The 17,161-nt window shown below is 42.3% G+C and overlaps 1 protein-coding gene across 2 annotated transcripts in view; it reads right to left on the reverse strand.

Moving 5' to 3' along the window:
* The window catches only part of ST6GALNAC5 (ST6 N-acetylgalactosaminide alpha-2,6-sialyltransferase 5), a 170,835-nt gene extending 153,950 nt beyond the window's left edge, over positions 1 to 16,885 (reverse strand). For both annotated transcript variants that reach the window (XM_060142525.1, XM_060142526.1), the window contains exons 1-2: positions 16,871 to 16,885; positions 15,880 to 16,077 (exon numbers count right to left, since the gene is read on the reverse strand). In XM_060142525.1, the coding sequence (XP_059998508.1) occupies positions 15,880 to 16,077; positions 16,871 to 16,885 (213 nt within the window). The remainder of the gene's footprint in view (positions 1 to 15,879; positions 16,078 to 16,870) is intronic.
* Positions 16,886 to 17,161: the final 276 nt, after the last annotated feature.

Here is a 17,161-nt window from a genome sequence, read left to right on the forward strand (position 1 = left end):
CAATGCAGGGGACACGGGTTTGTGTCCCGGTCCAGGAAGATCCCACATGCCGTGGAGCAGCTGGGCCTGTGAGCCATGGCTGCTGAGCCTTCGCGTCTGGAGCCTGCACGTCCGGAGCCTGTGCTCCGCAACGGGAGAGACCCGCGTACCGCAAAAAAAAAAAAAAAAAAAAAAAGAAGAAGAAGGTACAGCCTAGTCGAGGAGACAAGCATGCAGACAAAAATCACAATACTTTGTGATTAGAGGCCTGCACAGGATACAAAGAATATTTTAGCACTTACAAAGATACAGTCATTGTCACATGTGCTTCCTCCACTGTGATTTTCCTGTGGGTAAGGACTAGGTCCTTCCTCTCCTTTCCTCCTCTGAGTCTAGCACATAGTAGGCACTCAGCAAATATGTGATTGACTAACTGATACACTGCTGGCATAAGACAGTGTGGGGCTTACTCTGCATAGAGGTCGTATCTGGGAAAACTTTAGGAAGGAGATGCTTGCGTTGGATTTTAATGGATGATTCGTCCCCTACCTGGTGGATAAAATGAGAGAGGGAGGAAGAGCAGGTAAGTGTGAAACAGCAAACTGTGTTCCCAGGGTGTGTGCAGCCTGGGCTGCGGGCTGCTGAGGGAGGTGAGGTTGGAGAATTAGGCCATGCAGACCCTGTCGGGCCTTGTGAGCCTTCCTATGGAGTCTGAACTTGATCCTCCAGGCAGTGGGAAGCCATTGGAGGCATGCAAGGAACACAAGCAAATCTGTAAATGAGAAACACAGTAATGCAGTTCAGTCAGTGGAGAGGTCCCATATGTGCAATTAATTTCCAGAATATGCTTTCTTATTAAAAACTGGTTTAACGCTGCATTTCAGTCTGCCAGGGTATCCTCAGACTCTGTGAGGTTCCCAGGAACAATAAAGACACCTCCTTAGCTATTAAAGGAGAATATAATAAAGTTTCCTTTTCATTCTGAGCTACAACAACTATCAAGGTTAATTTTCCCTACCATGGGTAAAATGGTTTCTTATTTGCCTAAAGTAATTCTATCTCAGAGTAAGAATCACATCTCAGAATTTAGGAGGAATCAATGGTTACTTGCAGAATGGCAGTCCAGATACTTGGTGAACTGAGTCTCCCAATGGTGTTTCCTTCCCCACTGTGGAGAAGGTAATTCAGATAAATAAGTGGTCTAGTCATGACATTTTCTGCAAATAATTAAACACGACACTTCTTTTGGCTTGGTTTACTTTTTAAAGGCAAAGTCCACTCTGATTTGCAAATTGTTCCAATTACATCGGTGTCATGCATTTTGTGCAGCCTTTAGAGTACCCGTTGCTAAGTCAGTGGTTGGTGGGAGCTCTTTTTAACTACCCAGAGGCATATTCTCAAATTCATTTCAGAATAATAAGATGTTTAAATATTTATCTTTTTCCAATAACTGGATAGGCCTAGGCTCTTCATTTTAATAAATTCTGTTCAAATAATGTTGAGTCATGGCTTAGAATACACTGGCACTGAATTTCCCTTACGGTGATGATATTCACATTAGAGACCCACATTTTAGCCGGAGCTCTGCCACTAAACCCCGACTTTGGGCAAATCGCATGACCACTCGTGAATTCCTTTTGATAATTTTGAAGTTTTCATTCTAGCTCTAAAATGTTGAGTATGTCTTAAGAACTCTGATTAGTACAAGAAAGTAGAAATGAAATAGTTACAGAACTACAAATTGTGGCTGGAGAAATTGACATTTATGATGTGTAGCTATTCCTTGTCAGTAACTCCAAGCAGTCAGAAACAGTCTTATTTTAGAAGAAATATAAAATCTTTATATAGATACACTTACTTATTCAACAAATATTTTTTGAAGACCCATTATGCCAGGCTGGGAATTCAATGACAAAAAAAGAGAAAAAATTCCCAGTCTCCACAAGTCAAGCTGAGAAAGCAGACAATTTTAGACAAGGAATGACAATCAACCAGAATAAGTATTATCATGCGATGCTGGCTGTGATGACAAAACACACAGCTCAGATCTATCCTGGGCTACAAGTCCAGGAAGGCTTCCCTGCTGATATACTGTCTAAACTGAGACTATTCACGCCTGTGGCTTTTATTTGGGAAACCATATTGAATAGAGCATGCAATGAAAATATTTATTTGTCCCAGGCCCACACTAAGAGTTTAAGACTAAAAGAGCTTATGAAGAGGAATTTGAGTACATCTCATAAATGCCCACACCCCCAAGTTTTTATTGATCATTTGACCATAAATCTACTGACTCACAAGGGGATTCTTCTCTTGAATCACAAGGTATGGGTAATAACATTATTATTTAAGAAATAATCATTCCTTGTCTTTCTATAGCTAAGATCCTTCACAGCTGATCAAAGGCTATTTAATAGGTGTATAGAAGGGTTCCAGAATGGTTTATTGATTGATGATGGATTTTAATGTTTCAGTCTTTTCTCATCTTTCATCTCTCTTTATCCCAATATCTGCAGGACAGGAATTATACTGAGCTGCTGTTTGACTTCAGAGTATGGAAAGTCCCCTCTATAACAGATGTCATGTTTCCAGGATGGATCTGATTGCAAATATTCTGTCTTGTGGCCAACACAATTATGTTCAAATTCATCATACCATGAGTTATGAGATTTGGTTCGGAAATATAGTCACCATATGTTACAGACACATGTGAACAGGGTAAGAAGGTTCACTCCTTTCCAGCGTCCAGGAGATCCTATGCCATACCAAAGGAGAATCATAAAGAGATTAAATATTTTGAACTTAAAATTAATTCATGCTGGCAGAGCTTCAAGATGGTGGAGGAGTAAGACGTGGAGATCACCTTTCTCCCCACAAAGACATCAAAAATACATCTACATGTGGAACAGCTCCTACAGAACACCTACTGAATGCTGGCAGAAGACCTCAGGCTTCCCAAAAGGCAAGAAACTCCCCCACGTACCTGGGTGGGGCAAAAGAAAAAAGAAAAATCAGAGACAAAAGAATAGGGACGGGACCTGCACCTGGGAGAGAGCTGTGAAGGAGGAAATGTTTCCAAACACTAGAAGCCCCTTCACTGGCAGAGATGGGGGGTGGCGGGGGAGAAGCTTCGGAGCCATGGAGTAGAGCGCAGCAACAGGGGTGCTGAGGGAAAAGCGGAGAGATTCCCGCATAGAGGATCAGTGCCGACCAGCACTCACCAGCCCGAGACGCTTGTCTGCTCACCCCCCAGGGTGGGTAGGGACTGGAAGCTGAGGCTCCAGCTTTGGAGGTCAGACCCCAGGGAAAGGACTGGGCTTGACTGCGTGAACACAGCCTGAAGGGGGCTAGTGCACCACAGCTAGCCAGAAGGGAGTCTGGGAAAAAGTCTGGACTTGCCTAAGAGGCAAGAGACCATTGTTTTGGGGTGCGTGAGGAGAGGGGATTAAGAGCACTTCTTAAAGGAGCTCCAGAGACGGGCACAAGCTGCGGCTATCAGCGTGGACTCCAGAGACGGGCACGAGCTGCGGCTATCAGCGTGGACTCCAGAGACGGGCACGAGCTGCGGCTATCAGCGTGGACTCCAGAGACGGGCACGAGCTGCGGCTATCAGCGCCGACCCCAGAGACGGGCACGAAATGCTAAGGCTGCTGCTGCAGCCACCAAGAAGCCTGTGTGCGAGCACAGGTCACCATCCACACCTCCCCTCCCGGGAGCCTGTGCCACCCACCACTGCCAGGGTCCCGGGATCCAGGGACAACTTCCCCAGGAGAACGCATGGCGCGCCTCTGGCTGTTGCAATGACACACTGGCCTCTGCTGCCTCAGGCTCGCCCCACATTCTGTACCTCTCCCTCACCGTGGCCTGAGTGAGCCAGAGCCCCCGAATCAACTGCTACTTTAAACCCATCCTGTCTGGGCAGGGAGCAGACGCCCTCAGATGACCTACATGCAGAGGCGGGGGCTAATCCAAAGCTGAACCCCAGAGGCTGTGCGAACAAAGAAGGGAAAGGGAAATCTCTCCCAGCAGCCTCAGGACCAGCAGATTAAATCTCCACAGTCAAACTGATGTACGCTTCATCTGTGGAATTCCTGAATAGACAACGAATCATCTGAAATTGAGGAGGTGGACTTTGGGAGCAACTGTAGACTCTGGGTTTGCTTTCTGCATCTAATTTGTTTCTGGTTTTATGTTTATCTTAGTTTAGTATTTAGAGCTTATTATGATTGGTAGATTTGTTTATTGATTTGGTTGCTCTCTTCCTTTTTTTTTTCTAATATATATATATTTTTCCTTTTTCTCCTTTTGTGACTGTGTATGTGTATGCTTCTTTGTGTGATTTTGTCTGCATAGCTTTGCTTTTACTATTTGTCCTAGGGTTCTGTTGGTCTGGGGTTTTTTTTTGTATAGTTTTTAGCACTTCTTATCATTGGTGGATTTGTTTTTTGGTTTGGTTGCACTCTCATTCTTTTTATTACTTTTTAATTATTTTTAATTTTTTAATTTAATAACTTTATTTTATTTTATTTATTTTACTTTCTTGATTTCTTTCTTTATTTTTCTCCCTTTTCTTCTGAGCCATGTGGCTGACAGAGTCTTGGTGCTCCAGCCAAGTGTCAGGCCTGAGCCTCTGAGTTGGCAGAGCCGAGTTCAGGACATTGGTCCAGCAGAGACCTCCCGGCCCAACATAATATCAAATGGCAAAAGCTCTCTCAGAGATCTCCATCTCAACGCTAAGACCCAGCTCCACTCAACGACCAGCAAGCTACAGTGCTTGATACCCTATGCCAAACAGCGAGCAAGAGAGGAAAACAACACCATCCATTAGCAGAGAGGCTGCCTAAAATCATAATAAGTTCACAGACACACCAAAACACAGCCCTTGATGCTGTCCTGCCCACAAGAAAGGCAAGATCCAGCCTCATCCACCAGAACACAGGCACCAGTCCCCTCCACCAGGAAGCCTACGCAACCCACTGAACCAACCTTACCCACTGGGGGTAGACATCAAAAACAACGGGAACTACAAACCTGCAGGCTACAGAAAGGACACCCCAAACACAGTAAGTTAAGAAAAATGAGAAGACAGAGAAACACACAGCACATGAAGGAGCAAGGTAAAAACCCATCAGACCAAAGAAATGGAGAGGAAATAGGCAGTCTACCTGAAAAAGAATTCAGAGTAATGATAGTAAAGATGATCCAAAATCTTGGAAATAGAATGGAAAAAATAAAGAAACGTTTAACAAAGACCTAGAAAAACTAGACAGCAAACAAACAATGATGAACAACACAATAAATGAAATTAAAAATTCTCTAGGAAGAATCAATAGCGGAATAACTGAGGCAGAAGAACGGATAAGCGACCTGGAAGATAAAATAGTGGAAATAACTACTGCAGAGCAGAATAAAGAAAAAAGAATGAAAAGAATTGAGGACAGTCTCAGAGACCTCTGGGACAACATTAAACGCACCAATTTAGAATTATAGGGGTCCCAGAAGAAGAAGAGAAAAAGAAAGGGACTGAGAAATATTTGAAGAGATTATAGTTGAAAACTTCCCCAATATGGGAAAGGAAATAGTCAATCAACTCCAGGAAGCGCAGAGAGTCCCATATAGTATATCCAAGGAGAAACACACCAAGACACATATTAATCAAACTATCCAAAATTAAATACAAAGAAAAAATATTAAAAGCAGCAAGGGAAAAGCAACAAATAACATACAAGGGAATCCCCATAAGGTTAACAGCGGATCTTTTAGCAGAAACTCTGCAAGCCAGAAGGGAGTGGCAGGCCATATTTAAAGTGATAAAAGAGAAAAACCTACATCCAAGATTACTCTATCCAGCAAGGATCTCATTCAGATTCAATGGGGAAATTAAAACATTTACAGACAAGCAAAAGCTAAGAGACTTCAGCACCATCAAACCAGCTTTACAACAAATCCTACAGAAACTTCTCTAGGAATGAAAGACAAGAGAAGGAAAAGACCTATAATACCAAGGCCAAAACAATTAAGAAAATGGTAATAGGAACACACATATAGATAACTACCTTAAGTGTAAATGGATTAAATCCTCCAACCAAAAGACATAGACTGGCTGAATGGATACAAAAACAAGTCCCGTATATATGTTGTCTACAAGAGACCCACTTCAGACCTAGGGACACATACAGATTGAAAGTGAGGGGATGGAAAAAGATATTCCACGTAAATGGAAATCAAAAGAAAGCTGGAGTAGCAATTCTCATATCAGACAAAATAGACTTTAAAATATAGACTACTACAAGAGGCAAAGAAGGACACTACATAATAATTAAGGGATCAATCCAAGAAGAAGATATAACAAATGTAAATATTTATGCACCCAACAGAGGAGCACCTCAATACATAAGGCAAATGCTAACAGGCAAAAAAGGGCAAATCGACAGCAACACAATCATAGTAGGGGACTTTAATACCCCAATTTCACCAATGGACAGATCATCCAAAATGAAAATAAATAAGGAAACACAAGCTTTAAATGACACATGGAACAATATGGACAACTGAAAATTAAAGGACATTCCATCCAAAAACAACAGAATACACTTTCTTGTCAAGTTCTCATGGAACATTCTCCAGGATACATAATATCTTGGGTCACAAATCAAGCCTTGGTAAATTTAATAAAATTGAAATTGTATCAAGTATCTTTTCTGACCACAATGCTATGAGACTAGATATCAATTACAGGAAAAAAATCTGTAAAAAAAAAAAAAACACATGGAGGCTAATCAATACACTACTAAATAACCAAGAGATCACTGAAGAAATCAAAGAGAAAATTTAAAAATACCTATAAACAAATGACAATGAAAACATGACAGCCCAAAACCTACGGATGCAGCAAAAGCAGTTCTAAGAGGGAAGTTTATAGCAATACAATCCTACCTCAAGAAACAAGAACTGTCTCAAATAAACAACCTAACCTTACACCTAAAGCAATTAGAGAACGAAGAAAACAAAAAACCCAAAGTCAGCAGAAGGAAAGAAATCATAAAGATCAGATCAGAAATAAATAAAACTAAAAGCTGGTTCTTTGAGAAGATAAACCAAATTGATAAACCATTAGCCAGACTCATCAAGAAAATAAGGGAGAAGATTCAAATCAATAGAATTAGAAATGAAATAGGAGAGGTAGCAACTGACACTGCAGAAATACAAAGGATCATAAGAGATTACTACAAGCAACTATATGTAAATCAAATGGACAACCTGGAAGAAATGGACAAATTCTTAGAAAAGCACAACCTCCCAAGACTGAACCAGGAAGAAATAGAAAATATAAACAGACCAATCACAAGCACTGAAATTGAAACTGTGACAAAAAATCTTCCAACAAACAAAAGCCCAGGACCAGATGGCTTCACAGGTGAATTCTATCAAACAATTAGAGAAGATCTATCACCTACCTTCTCAAACTCTTCCAAAATATAGCAGAGGGAGGAACACTCCCAAACTCATTCTATGAGGCCAATATCACCCTGATACCAAAACCAGACAAAGATGTAATGCAAAAAAAGGAAAACTACAGACCAATATCACTGATGAATATAGATGCAAAAATCCTCAACAAAATACTAGCAAACAGAATCCAACAGCACATTAAAAGGATCATACACCATGATCAAGTGGGGTTTATCCCAGGAATGCAAGATTCTTCAATATATGCAAATCAATCAATGTGATACACCATATTAACAAACTGAAGAATAAAAACCATATGATCATCTCAATAGGTGCAGAAAAAGCTTTTGACAAAATTCAACACCCATTTATGATAAAAACTCTCCTGAAACTAGGCATAGAGAGAAATTACCTCAACATAATAAAGGCCATATATGACAAAGCCACAGCCAACATCATTTTCAATGGTGAAAAACTGAAAGCATTTCCACTAAGATCCAGAAGAAGACCAGGTTTCCCACTCTCACCACTATTATTCAATACACTTTTGGAAGTTTTAGCCACAGCAATCAGAGACAGCAAAGAAATAAAAGGAATCCAAATCAGAAAAGAAGAAATAAAACTGTCACTGTTTGCAGATGACATGATACTATACATAGAGAATCCCAAAGATGCTACCAGAAAACTACTAGAGGTTATCAATGAATTTGGTAAAGTAGCAGGTTATAAAATTAATGCACAGAAATCTCTTTCATTCCTATACACGAATGATGGAAAATCTGAAATAGAAATTAAGGAAACACTCGTATTTACCATTGCAACAAAAAGAATAAAATACCTAGGAATAAACCCACCCAAGGAGACAAAAGACCTGTATGCAGAAAGCTATAAGACACTGATGAAAGAAATTAAAGATGATACAAACAGATGGAGAGATATACCATGTTCTTGGATTGGAAGAATCAACACTGTGAAAATGACTATACTACCCAAAGCAATCTGCAGATTCAGTGCAATCCCTATCAAATTACCAATGGCATTTTTCACAGAGCTAGAACCAAAAATGTCACAATTTGTATGCAAACACATAGCCGAAGCAATATTGAGAAAGAAAAACGGAGCTAGAGGAATCAGGTTCCTGGACTTCAGACTATACTACAAAGCTACAGTAATCAAGACAGTATGGTACTGGCACAAAAACAGAAATATAGATCAATGGAACAGAATAGAAAGCCCAGAGATAAACCCACAAACATGTGGTCACCTTATCTTTGATAAAGGAGGCAAGAATATACAATGGAGAAAATACAGCCTCTTCAATAAGTGGTGCTGGGAAAACTGGACAGCTACATATAAAAGAATGAAATTAGAACACTCCCTAACACCATACACAAAAATAAACTCAAAATGGATTGAAGACCTAAATGTAAGGCCAGACATTATAAAACTCTTAGAGGAAAACATAGGCAGAACACTCTGTGACATACATCACAGCAAGATCCTTTTTGACCCACCTCCTAGAGAAATGGAAATAAAAACAAAAATAAACAAATGGGACCTAATGGATCTTAAAAGCTTTTGCACAGGAAAGGAAACCATAAACAAGTCGAAAAGACAACCCTCAGAATGGGAGAAATTATTTGCAAATGAAGCAACTGACAAAGGATTAATCTCCAAAATATACAGGCAGCTTATACAGCTCAATATCAAAAAAAAAAACAACGCAATCCAAAAATGGGCAGAAGGCCTAAATAGAAATTTCTCTGAAGAAGATATACAGATTGCCAACAAACACATGAAAGGATGCTCAACATCACTAATCATTAGAGGAATGCAAATCAAAACTGCAAAGAGGTCTCACCTCACACCAGTCAGAATGGCCATCATCAAAAATCTACAAACAAACAAACAAAAAAAAAATCTACAAACAATAAATGCTGGAGAGGGTGTGGAGAAAAGGAAACCCTCTTGCACTGTTGGTGGGAATGTAAATTGATAGAGCCACTATTGAGAACAGTATAGGTTCCTTAAAAAACTAAAACTACCATATGAGTAAAACCATAATTCAAAAAGAGTCATGTACCACAATGTTCACTGCAGTTCTATTTACAATAGGCAGAACATGGAAGCAACCTAAGTGTCCATCAACAGATGAATGGATAAAGAAGATGTGACACATATATACAATGGAATATTACTTAGCCATAAAAAGAAACAAAATTGAGTTATTTATAGTGTGGTGGATGGACCTAGAGACTGTCATACAGAGTGAAGTAAGTCAGAAAGAGAAAAACAAGTACTGTATGCTAACACATATATATGGAATCTAAAAAAAAAAAAAAGGTTCTGAAGAATGTAGGGGCAGGAAAGGAATAAAGATGCAGATTTAGAGAATGGACTTGAAGACATGGCGAGGGGGAAGGGGAAGCTGGGACGAAGTGAGAGAGTGCCATGGACATTATATACACTACTAACTGTAAAATAGATAGCTAGTGGGAAACAGCACATAGCACACGGAGATCAGCTCAGTGCTTTGTGTCCACGTAGAGGGGTGGGATAGGGAGGGTGGGAGGGAGACTCAAGAGGGAGGAGATATGGGGATCTATGTTTATGTATAGCTGATTCACTTTGTTATACAGCGGAAACTAACACACATTGTAAAGCAATTATACTCCAATAAAGATGAAAAAAAAAAAAAGAAAGAAAGCACAATATCCCAGCAATTACAGATTTTCCTTTAGGACACATATTTTATGTTAGGACACATCCTCTGTAAACAGTCAAACAGCATCACCCTGCTAATGAGTAGAAAACAGATCAAATCATCCTAATCTGTTCTTGGCAAATTAAGTCTAAGTGCAGACGGAACTTTCCACTGTGACTCTACACACGTTTGTCACTGAATCTGACTTTTCCAAAACATCTCTAAGTGGGAATGCTTGGGCTTGACGTTAGTCGCTCTTTGACTTGAAATAGCTCTTTTTCTAATAACTCCTTTGCACAACCAATGAGAGAAAGGAAGCCAGAAGGAAGCCATATATTTAAAACAGCTAATGAATAATAGAATTTTAGTTTGAAAGTTTTATAACTTCTAAGGTAACAACAGTATCTAACGTACTTTATAGATGAGAAAGATCACAGAAATTGCCCCAGTAACACACAGTGTACTGTTGATGTACTGTTCCTTGGTTTCATATTATTATTCAGGACTTGCTTTATTATTTAATCTTTCTTGCTTCTTTGTCTTTTCTTTCCAATTAGATCAAAGGTTCTTTGAGGGCAGGGACTGTGTTCTTCTTCCAGGATACCCTGGCATTTTGCAACTATTAGGCCTTCAATGAATATTTACTAAGGGCTATGAGTAGTTCAAAAACCCAGAAACAAATTAGCTACAGAACTACACACTGTGATGATTAAAAACGTTTCAAATGATGATTCTCAAACTTTAACGTGCACAAGAACCATAAGGGAAGCCTATTAAAATGGTAGATTCCCAAGTCTCATTCCCAAAGACTCTTATGTTTCAAATCATTTCCTATTATCATTATTAGGAGGAGAAGGAGTAAATCAAATTTAGGAAAGATGAGACATACCGGGGCCTGGGACTGCACTGATGTGTCTTGCAGAGAAAGGACTTGACATAAGGTAAGGCAGCTTTGTCCTTCTTCAGGGATACCCCACCCCCAATACGCCCTGCATTCTTCTTTCCTTCCATAAATACTTATTGTGTGCCCACCAATGGCCAAGTATTAGGGCCTGGATTTAAACTGGTCAACAAGATGTATCAGATGCTTTGATATCAGAGCACTTAGATTCTACTTGGGGGTATGGCAGACAAGAGACAAGTAAACTTTAAGATTATTTCAGATATTGTTAAGTATTATAAGGAAAATAAAACAGGCTGGTATGATAGAGAATGACTCGTGAGAAGGGGGCTATTTAAAGAGTGTGGTACACAAGAAGATGGTATGTGATCTGAGGACTAAATGACCATAAGGAATCAACCATGCAAAAGATCTTGAGTGAGAGCTTTCCAGGGAGATGAAACAGCAAGTGCAAAGGTCCTGAGGCAGAATGAGTGTCCGAGGATCAGCAAGAAGGCCAGAATGCCTGAAACTTGAGAGGCAGCTAGGTCAGACCATCTGCTAGGTACAATCTGGGCTGTGGCACAAAAGTATCTTGGGATTACTCCTGTGGGAAGGTGGAGAAATACTCCTGGTTTCAGAATTAAGGAAGGTTAACTATTCAGTAAATGTTAAAATAGTTTAACTTCTCCAGTTAAAAACACCCACGTTATTGGAACTCTTCTCCCATAAAAAACAGTTCATTTCATGATTCCATTTGGTTGATGCTTTGTGATAACACAGTTTTGTCATCATTGGCAGATTACATTTTGTAATACTTGAGCACTGAAAATAAGCTCACTTTAAATTTCTTTGAGATCCAAATTATTTATCATTCATTGGATGCCTCAAATATTACACAACAGGGTCTAATAAATGGTGTAAACTTATATTTGAGAATGTATATACCTCTCTAAAGGAAGAATTCTTAAGCCGTAATTTCAACATAAGTTATACGGCATATACCTTTATTTCAGGTTTTGAATTACTTTTCAACTCTTTCATTGACTTGTCTTATCATTCCAACTGGACATCTACCAATTAAGAGTGATAGTACTATTACCTCTAAGCAGTTTGGTTTTGTCTGAATAACTAAGTGCTTAAGGAAAGAAAGAACCAAGGGCAAGCATGTCACCAGTACGTGTAAAATCCATTCTTGGGGACTACTACCGAAGCGAGGAGATAGCAGCTCAGCTTCAGGCCCCATGATCACTGCTCTTTCATAAGCCACCTAAGAAGAGGGCAAGCCAGGTGACAAGTGGGCCTTCTGTGAAAGGGCTCCGGTCCACTGGAAATGGGAATCAGCTCACAGTTTCATTTCACAGGGTCCACCAGATGGCAAATGACTTTATCTACCCAGAGCCAACCCAGACTGAACACATAATGGGCTTCATGCCCCCTTCCACTCTGCTGGGAGACTTGGAGCTTTCCTGTGAGGGTTGCTTGATTTAGTGAGTGTGTGTGTGTGTGTGTGTGTGTGTGTGTGTGCGTGTGCGCGTGCATGTGTGTTTTAGTTTGATTATACATTATGCTGCAGTTCTAAAGGCAGAAGTTTCTCCAAGCCATGAAGATTGACTTCTTTGCTTAGATCTGGAAGATCTGATTAGAAATCAATGGCTTCCAAAATCGGGGACCAGGAAATGGCAGGATGCAGATACAGTAGCTGCAGTGACAGACATGTAACGAGATGGAAATGAGTTGGTGGAACATTTGTGGGAAAAGGTCAGGGGAAGGATAGGGAATGAAGAGAAAAAAATCTACCTAAGAGAAAATGAAATGGTTTCATTATCACAAGAAACTCCAAGTAGCCTTCACTTACTTAGTCATACTGGAATTACAATTTCCGCTAGCATCGTTTGTGAAAGAGGAAGCAGGGAATACGACCATGGAAAGTGATATTTTAAGCTTCAACACATATTGCTCATCACTGGCTTGACTTACAGCATGTCTTTCAACAAAAGCACATAGTGATTTAATCTCAACAGTAATTCAGTCTGCAGCATATGAGACAAGACTATCATTGCAGACAGGCAGTAATTTGTGAAATTCAGGTGCTGGGGTTCAGGACCACCTGTTGAATTTAACCTTGGAGTTATAATGTTAATGCCATCATGTAACTGAACAAAAACACTACATATTTATCAGACTTTGGGACCTCTAGCCATGGAGATGTGAACGTTTTCCTAAATGGTATCTGTAACTCTCTCCAGATTCAGTAAATCAATGGCCAATTGAAAGTCTGTTAGAATTCTGATTCAATATGCAGCAGCATATGGCTTGGTGGTCATCACATTCAGCATATCCTATAATTTTTCTATAGCTTGATGTGAGAGTGGGACAAAAAAGCAATCAGAGTATCATCTGGCAACATAAGAAGAATAGAAAAGCTTTCATTTATCATCCCCTGTGTTAACTGGAAAAAAAAATCTTAGTAATAGTCTAACGATTGATTTCTACCTCTGCTTAAGCAGACTATCGGAAGATCCCAAGTAAACCTAAACAGCAATTTTGGGAGAAGACATAAACACGTGCACCTTCAGATAGCCATTGGAAATGAAACTGCCCAACTTCCGGCCGGTTAAATAGTAGCAGTAAAGTGACTACATTCTGAGCAGAAGTTTACATTTCCTTCAGTGGAACAATTGAAATAATGCCTAAAAAGAAGGCATAGATTTTAATATTTGCATTTGTTCCTTTGCTTGAGGTAGGGTAAGCTTTGTTGAACCCTTTGGGTATGGAAGTTTGTGAGAGGTTGGTTTTCTATGAAATAATTTCATTGGTATTATCTGCTAAGACCTTCCTGGTCACATTTTTAATTCTCTGCTAAGAATTCCAAGGTCTTCCACACATATGTATCATTCACATAACACTTCACAGTTTACAAAACCCTTCACTACAGATTATCTCAATTTCTCATACAGAGTTCCCACATTCCTTCCCCAAAAGGGCTGTTCTTCATTTTAATGAAATAAGGCTCTGACACATTGAAAATGGAATCCAACATATTTGTGTGAATAAACACTGTTTTGAAAAAGAACATGAGGGCATCATATTTTGACTTAGGCTATCAATATTCTTAGCTGGTGTCTGTCCGGCAGGAGAGCACAGGAAGGGAAGTATTAGCAATATCTTCCTAAAGGCAGATCAAAGCTTACAGCAAATTTACCTTTTGACAGCCCTGTTAACCAAAGCTTCACAAGTGCTAGATAGCCATTTCCACTAAACAATAGCCATGAAAAGCCACCATGTTCAATATATTCATTATAAACACATAAACACCACATCCCTCCACAGTGGGAAGTCAATGCACAAACTTTTCTAGAACTCCAGCCGTTATGGGTTGCTTGCACATGCAGATACAAAGTATGTAATCAATCAACAACTTAAAGAGAAAACAGAAGCTTGTGAAAACAGAAATTGTGAAACTGATGGCCCTCTCTACTTTTGATTTAAGATCTACCACCAGCGCCCTCCCCAGTAAATCACTTCCTAATGAAATCTCTCCCTCTTTTCTGCTTCCGTGAATTCTTCCCAGTGCAAGTTCCACTTTTTCAAAGAAACTTTCCTTGATCCTAGCCGGGCAGAGATCTTTCCCATCTCTGTACTCCAACAGTAATAACTATTTATATCCAGTATTTCCTATACATTTATATCTACTGTCTATCTCTCTGTCTCTCTGTCATCTATCCATCCATCCACATTTCACGGTATGTTGTTTTCCCACAGGCATTCAAAGATCCCTAAAGGCTGTGTCCTGCCTTAAATTCTTGTGTATCCTCCAAAATCCTTAGCATTATCCATTGCACAAGTGAGTAGAAGTATTTTGATTGCCACTTAAAAAAAGTTTGACTTTTTCATGCATGGTTAGAACCATCTTTTCACACAAAAGGAGCACCTGCTAAATATTACTTTGGTTCACAACCATACAACCTAGTAATACAAAAAGCAGGATGGCTGGGTGGTTTCAAGAAATCCTCTAGCTTTATAGGGCATATACAGAATGGAATTGTGTTTTAATAAAAATATATTAGCAGCTTCAAATAATGGGGAATACATTTAAACTGTATTAAAATATCTTTTCAGAATCAGGAAACTTGATTAGGATTCTCCCAGAGGCTTCACACACTGAAACGAGAGATTTATTATTCCAGGGAAAGAAGGCTCAATTTCTTAAAAATTCACCTTATTAATTATTAGCCAAGCCATGCAGCGGCTTCCCGGAAGGCAGAGGAAAATAGGCCCTCAACGGTGAGTTTCAAGCCAATGGAAGCTGAGTTTGTGCCTCAAGCCTTCCGCGCTTGCCTGGGCACCGCTCCCCAGGGCTGTAGTAATTTAGCCCAGAGCATCCGAAGCAGAGATCAGATAGGAGTCTGCGAGCCTGAGCTGCGGCCGCGGACTGGCTGCTACTCAGCCTCCGGTTCCCTGTCGGAGGTAAGCTCGGGCTGGTACCCGCGCCATTCCCGGGTCTCCTCCCACTAGGGCGCGACTTGGCTGCCAAACCCGAGGCTTCAGGAGCCCTGCACCCAGCGATAGCTGCAATTCTGGGGATGAGGCGGTTCTAATTCCAGGGACAGTTCCTGTTAGGAAATTAGGCTTTGGGGTGCACCCATCTCATCCCTATTCCCGGAAAAACTTTGCTTCCTTCTCCAAATAGAAATTCACACCAAGTAGGAACTATCTTGTCCCACCCCAGCGGGTCCACTCGCACTTCCAGCCTCTGAATGGCACCTACTCACGGCGCCTCCCAACCCCGGGGAAGGGGGCAAGCTCAGGTATGCGGGATCCCCAGGCTGGGTGGCGGGAAGGCTGGCGAGCAAGCTGTCACCTTGTGGTCCGCCACGCCAAGGTATCCGTCCAGTGGCCGCGGTCCCGCGGGGGCCTCGGGGTGCGGCGGGGGGCTGCCGGTCGCCGCTGCCTGCTGCTTCTGCGGGGGCCGCTCCTTCCGGCCGCCTAGGCTGCTGTACACGAGCAACAAGCTGGTGCACATGGTGGTGAGCGCTAAACACACTGCCAGACCATGGCGCTGCGGGAGAGCGGGAGAGAGCACAGGAGAGTCGCTGAGCGCCGACCCGGGAGGAGCGCGCCCGGCAGGGACTCCGGCGCGACGGTCAGACGCGCGGGGGCAGCGGGGGTAGCCCGGGTCCCACCTTGGCAGCACGCAGCCCGGTAGAGGAGGCACAGTCGCCCCGCGTACGGCAGGGCATGCTCCCCGCGCGTCGCTGCTCTGGGCCGCCGCCGCCTCCCACATCCCTCGGCAGAGCACAGGTGGTGCGTGGCGCCCGGCTACGCGAAGAAGAGCACGCCGGCGGCGGGGGCAGGGGTGGGCTCACACTTTGGGAGGGGGCTCTCTGCCCCAGCTCGTCTTTGGAATGTCTAGCTTCTCCTTTCTGGACCCGTGGGGCTCTACCTTGGCGATCCTTGCAAGTTTGAAATCCGACAAGGAAACCAAGAAAGTCTGCAAAGGTCCCCCCTTCCCGACCCTCTTAGTTTTTTGCCAGGCTGTTTCGTTAGGGCATCCCCATCCCCGAGCAAGGCGCCCATCACTCCAAGGTTTCTCTAGCTCTCCGCTGGCCGCTCGGAACTCCCGCCGGAGATCCAGGAGCCCAGCAACCCGAGTTTCCATTCGGGCTCTGGGATTCCGAGCCAGGCTGAAGCGAGGAATCGGGAGTGGACGCGGAGCAGGTGGAAAGTTGTCCCTTTGTAACGGGCGACCTCGCAGCGCAGGGTCAGGCACCCCGGAGCTCTCCCGTGCGCCCCGGGGACGCTGCGCCCGGGGGTCCCGCCTCTGCCCAGAGGAGTTATAACAAATGACTCACCACCAGGGTCTTCATTTTGGGCACCTCTTTTGTGCGGAATCCTCAGGCACACGCGTCCGGGGCCACTTTTTCTTGGAGGATTTCCATCGTGGGTGATGGGGCGGAAACGGCTCTGATTTTCGCCGGGCCTCCAGCCGCGGCTGAGTGAGCAGGAAAGCCGCGGGACCCAGGAAGAGCCGCTGTTGCAGAGATTAGAGACAGAATTGAAGCTGAACCGGACCCTCGTAGTCTCTCAGCGATCTACACAACTGCCGCCTGCCGGGTCCTAAAGCCCTCTGCATTCCCCCCTTC

Source organism: Lagenorhynchus albirostris, chromosome 2 (genome assembly GCF_949774975.1).
Source record: "Lagenorhynchus albirostris chromosome 2, mLagAlb1.1, whole genome shotgun sequence".
Classification (NCBI taxonomy): domain Eukaryota; kingdom Metazoa; phylum Chordata; class Mammalia; order Artiodactyla; family Delphinidae; genus Lagenorhynchus; species Lagenorhynchus albirostris.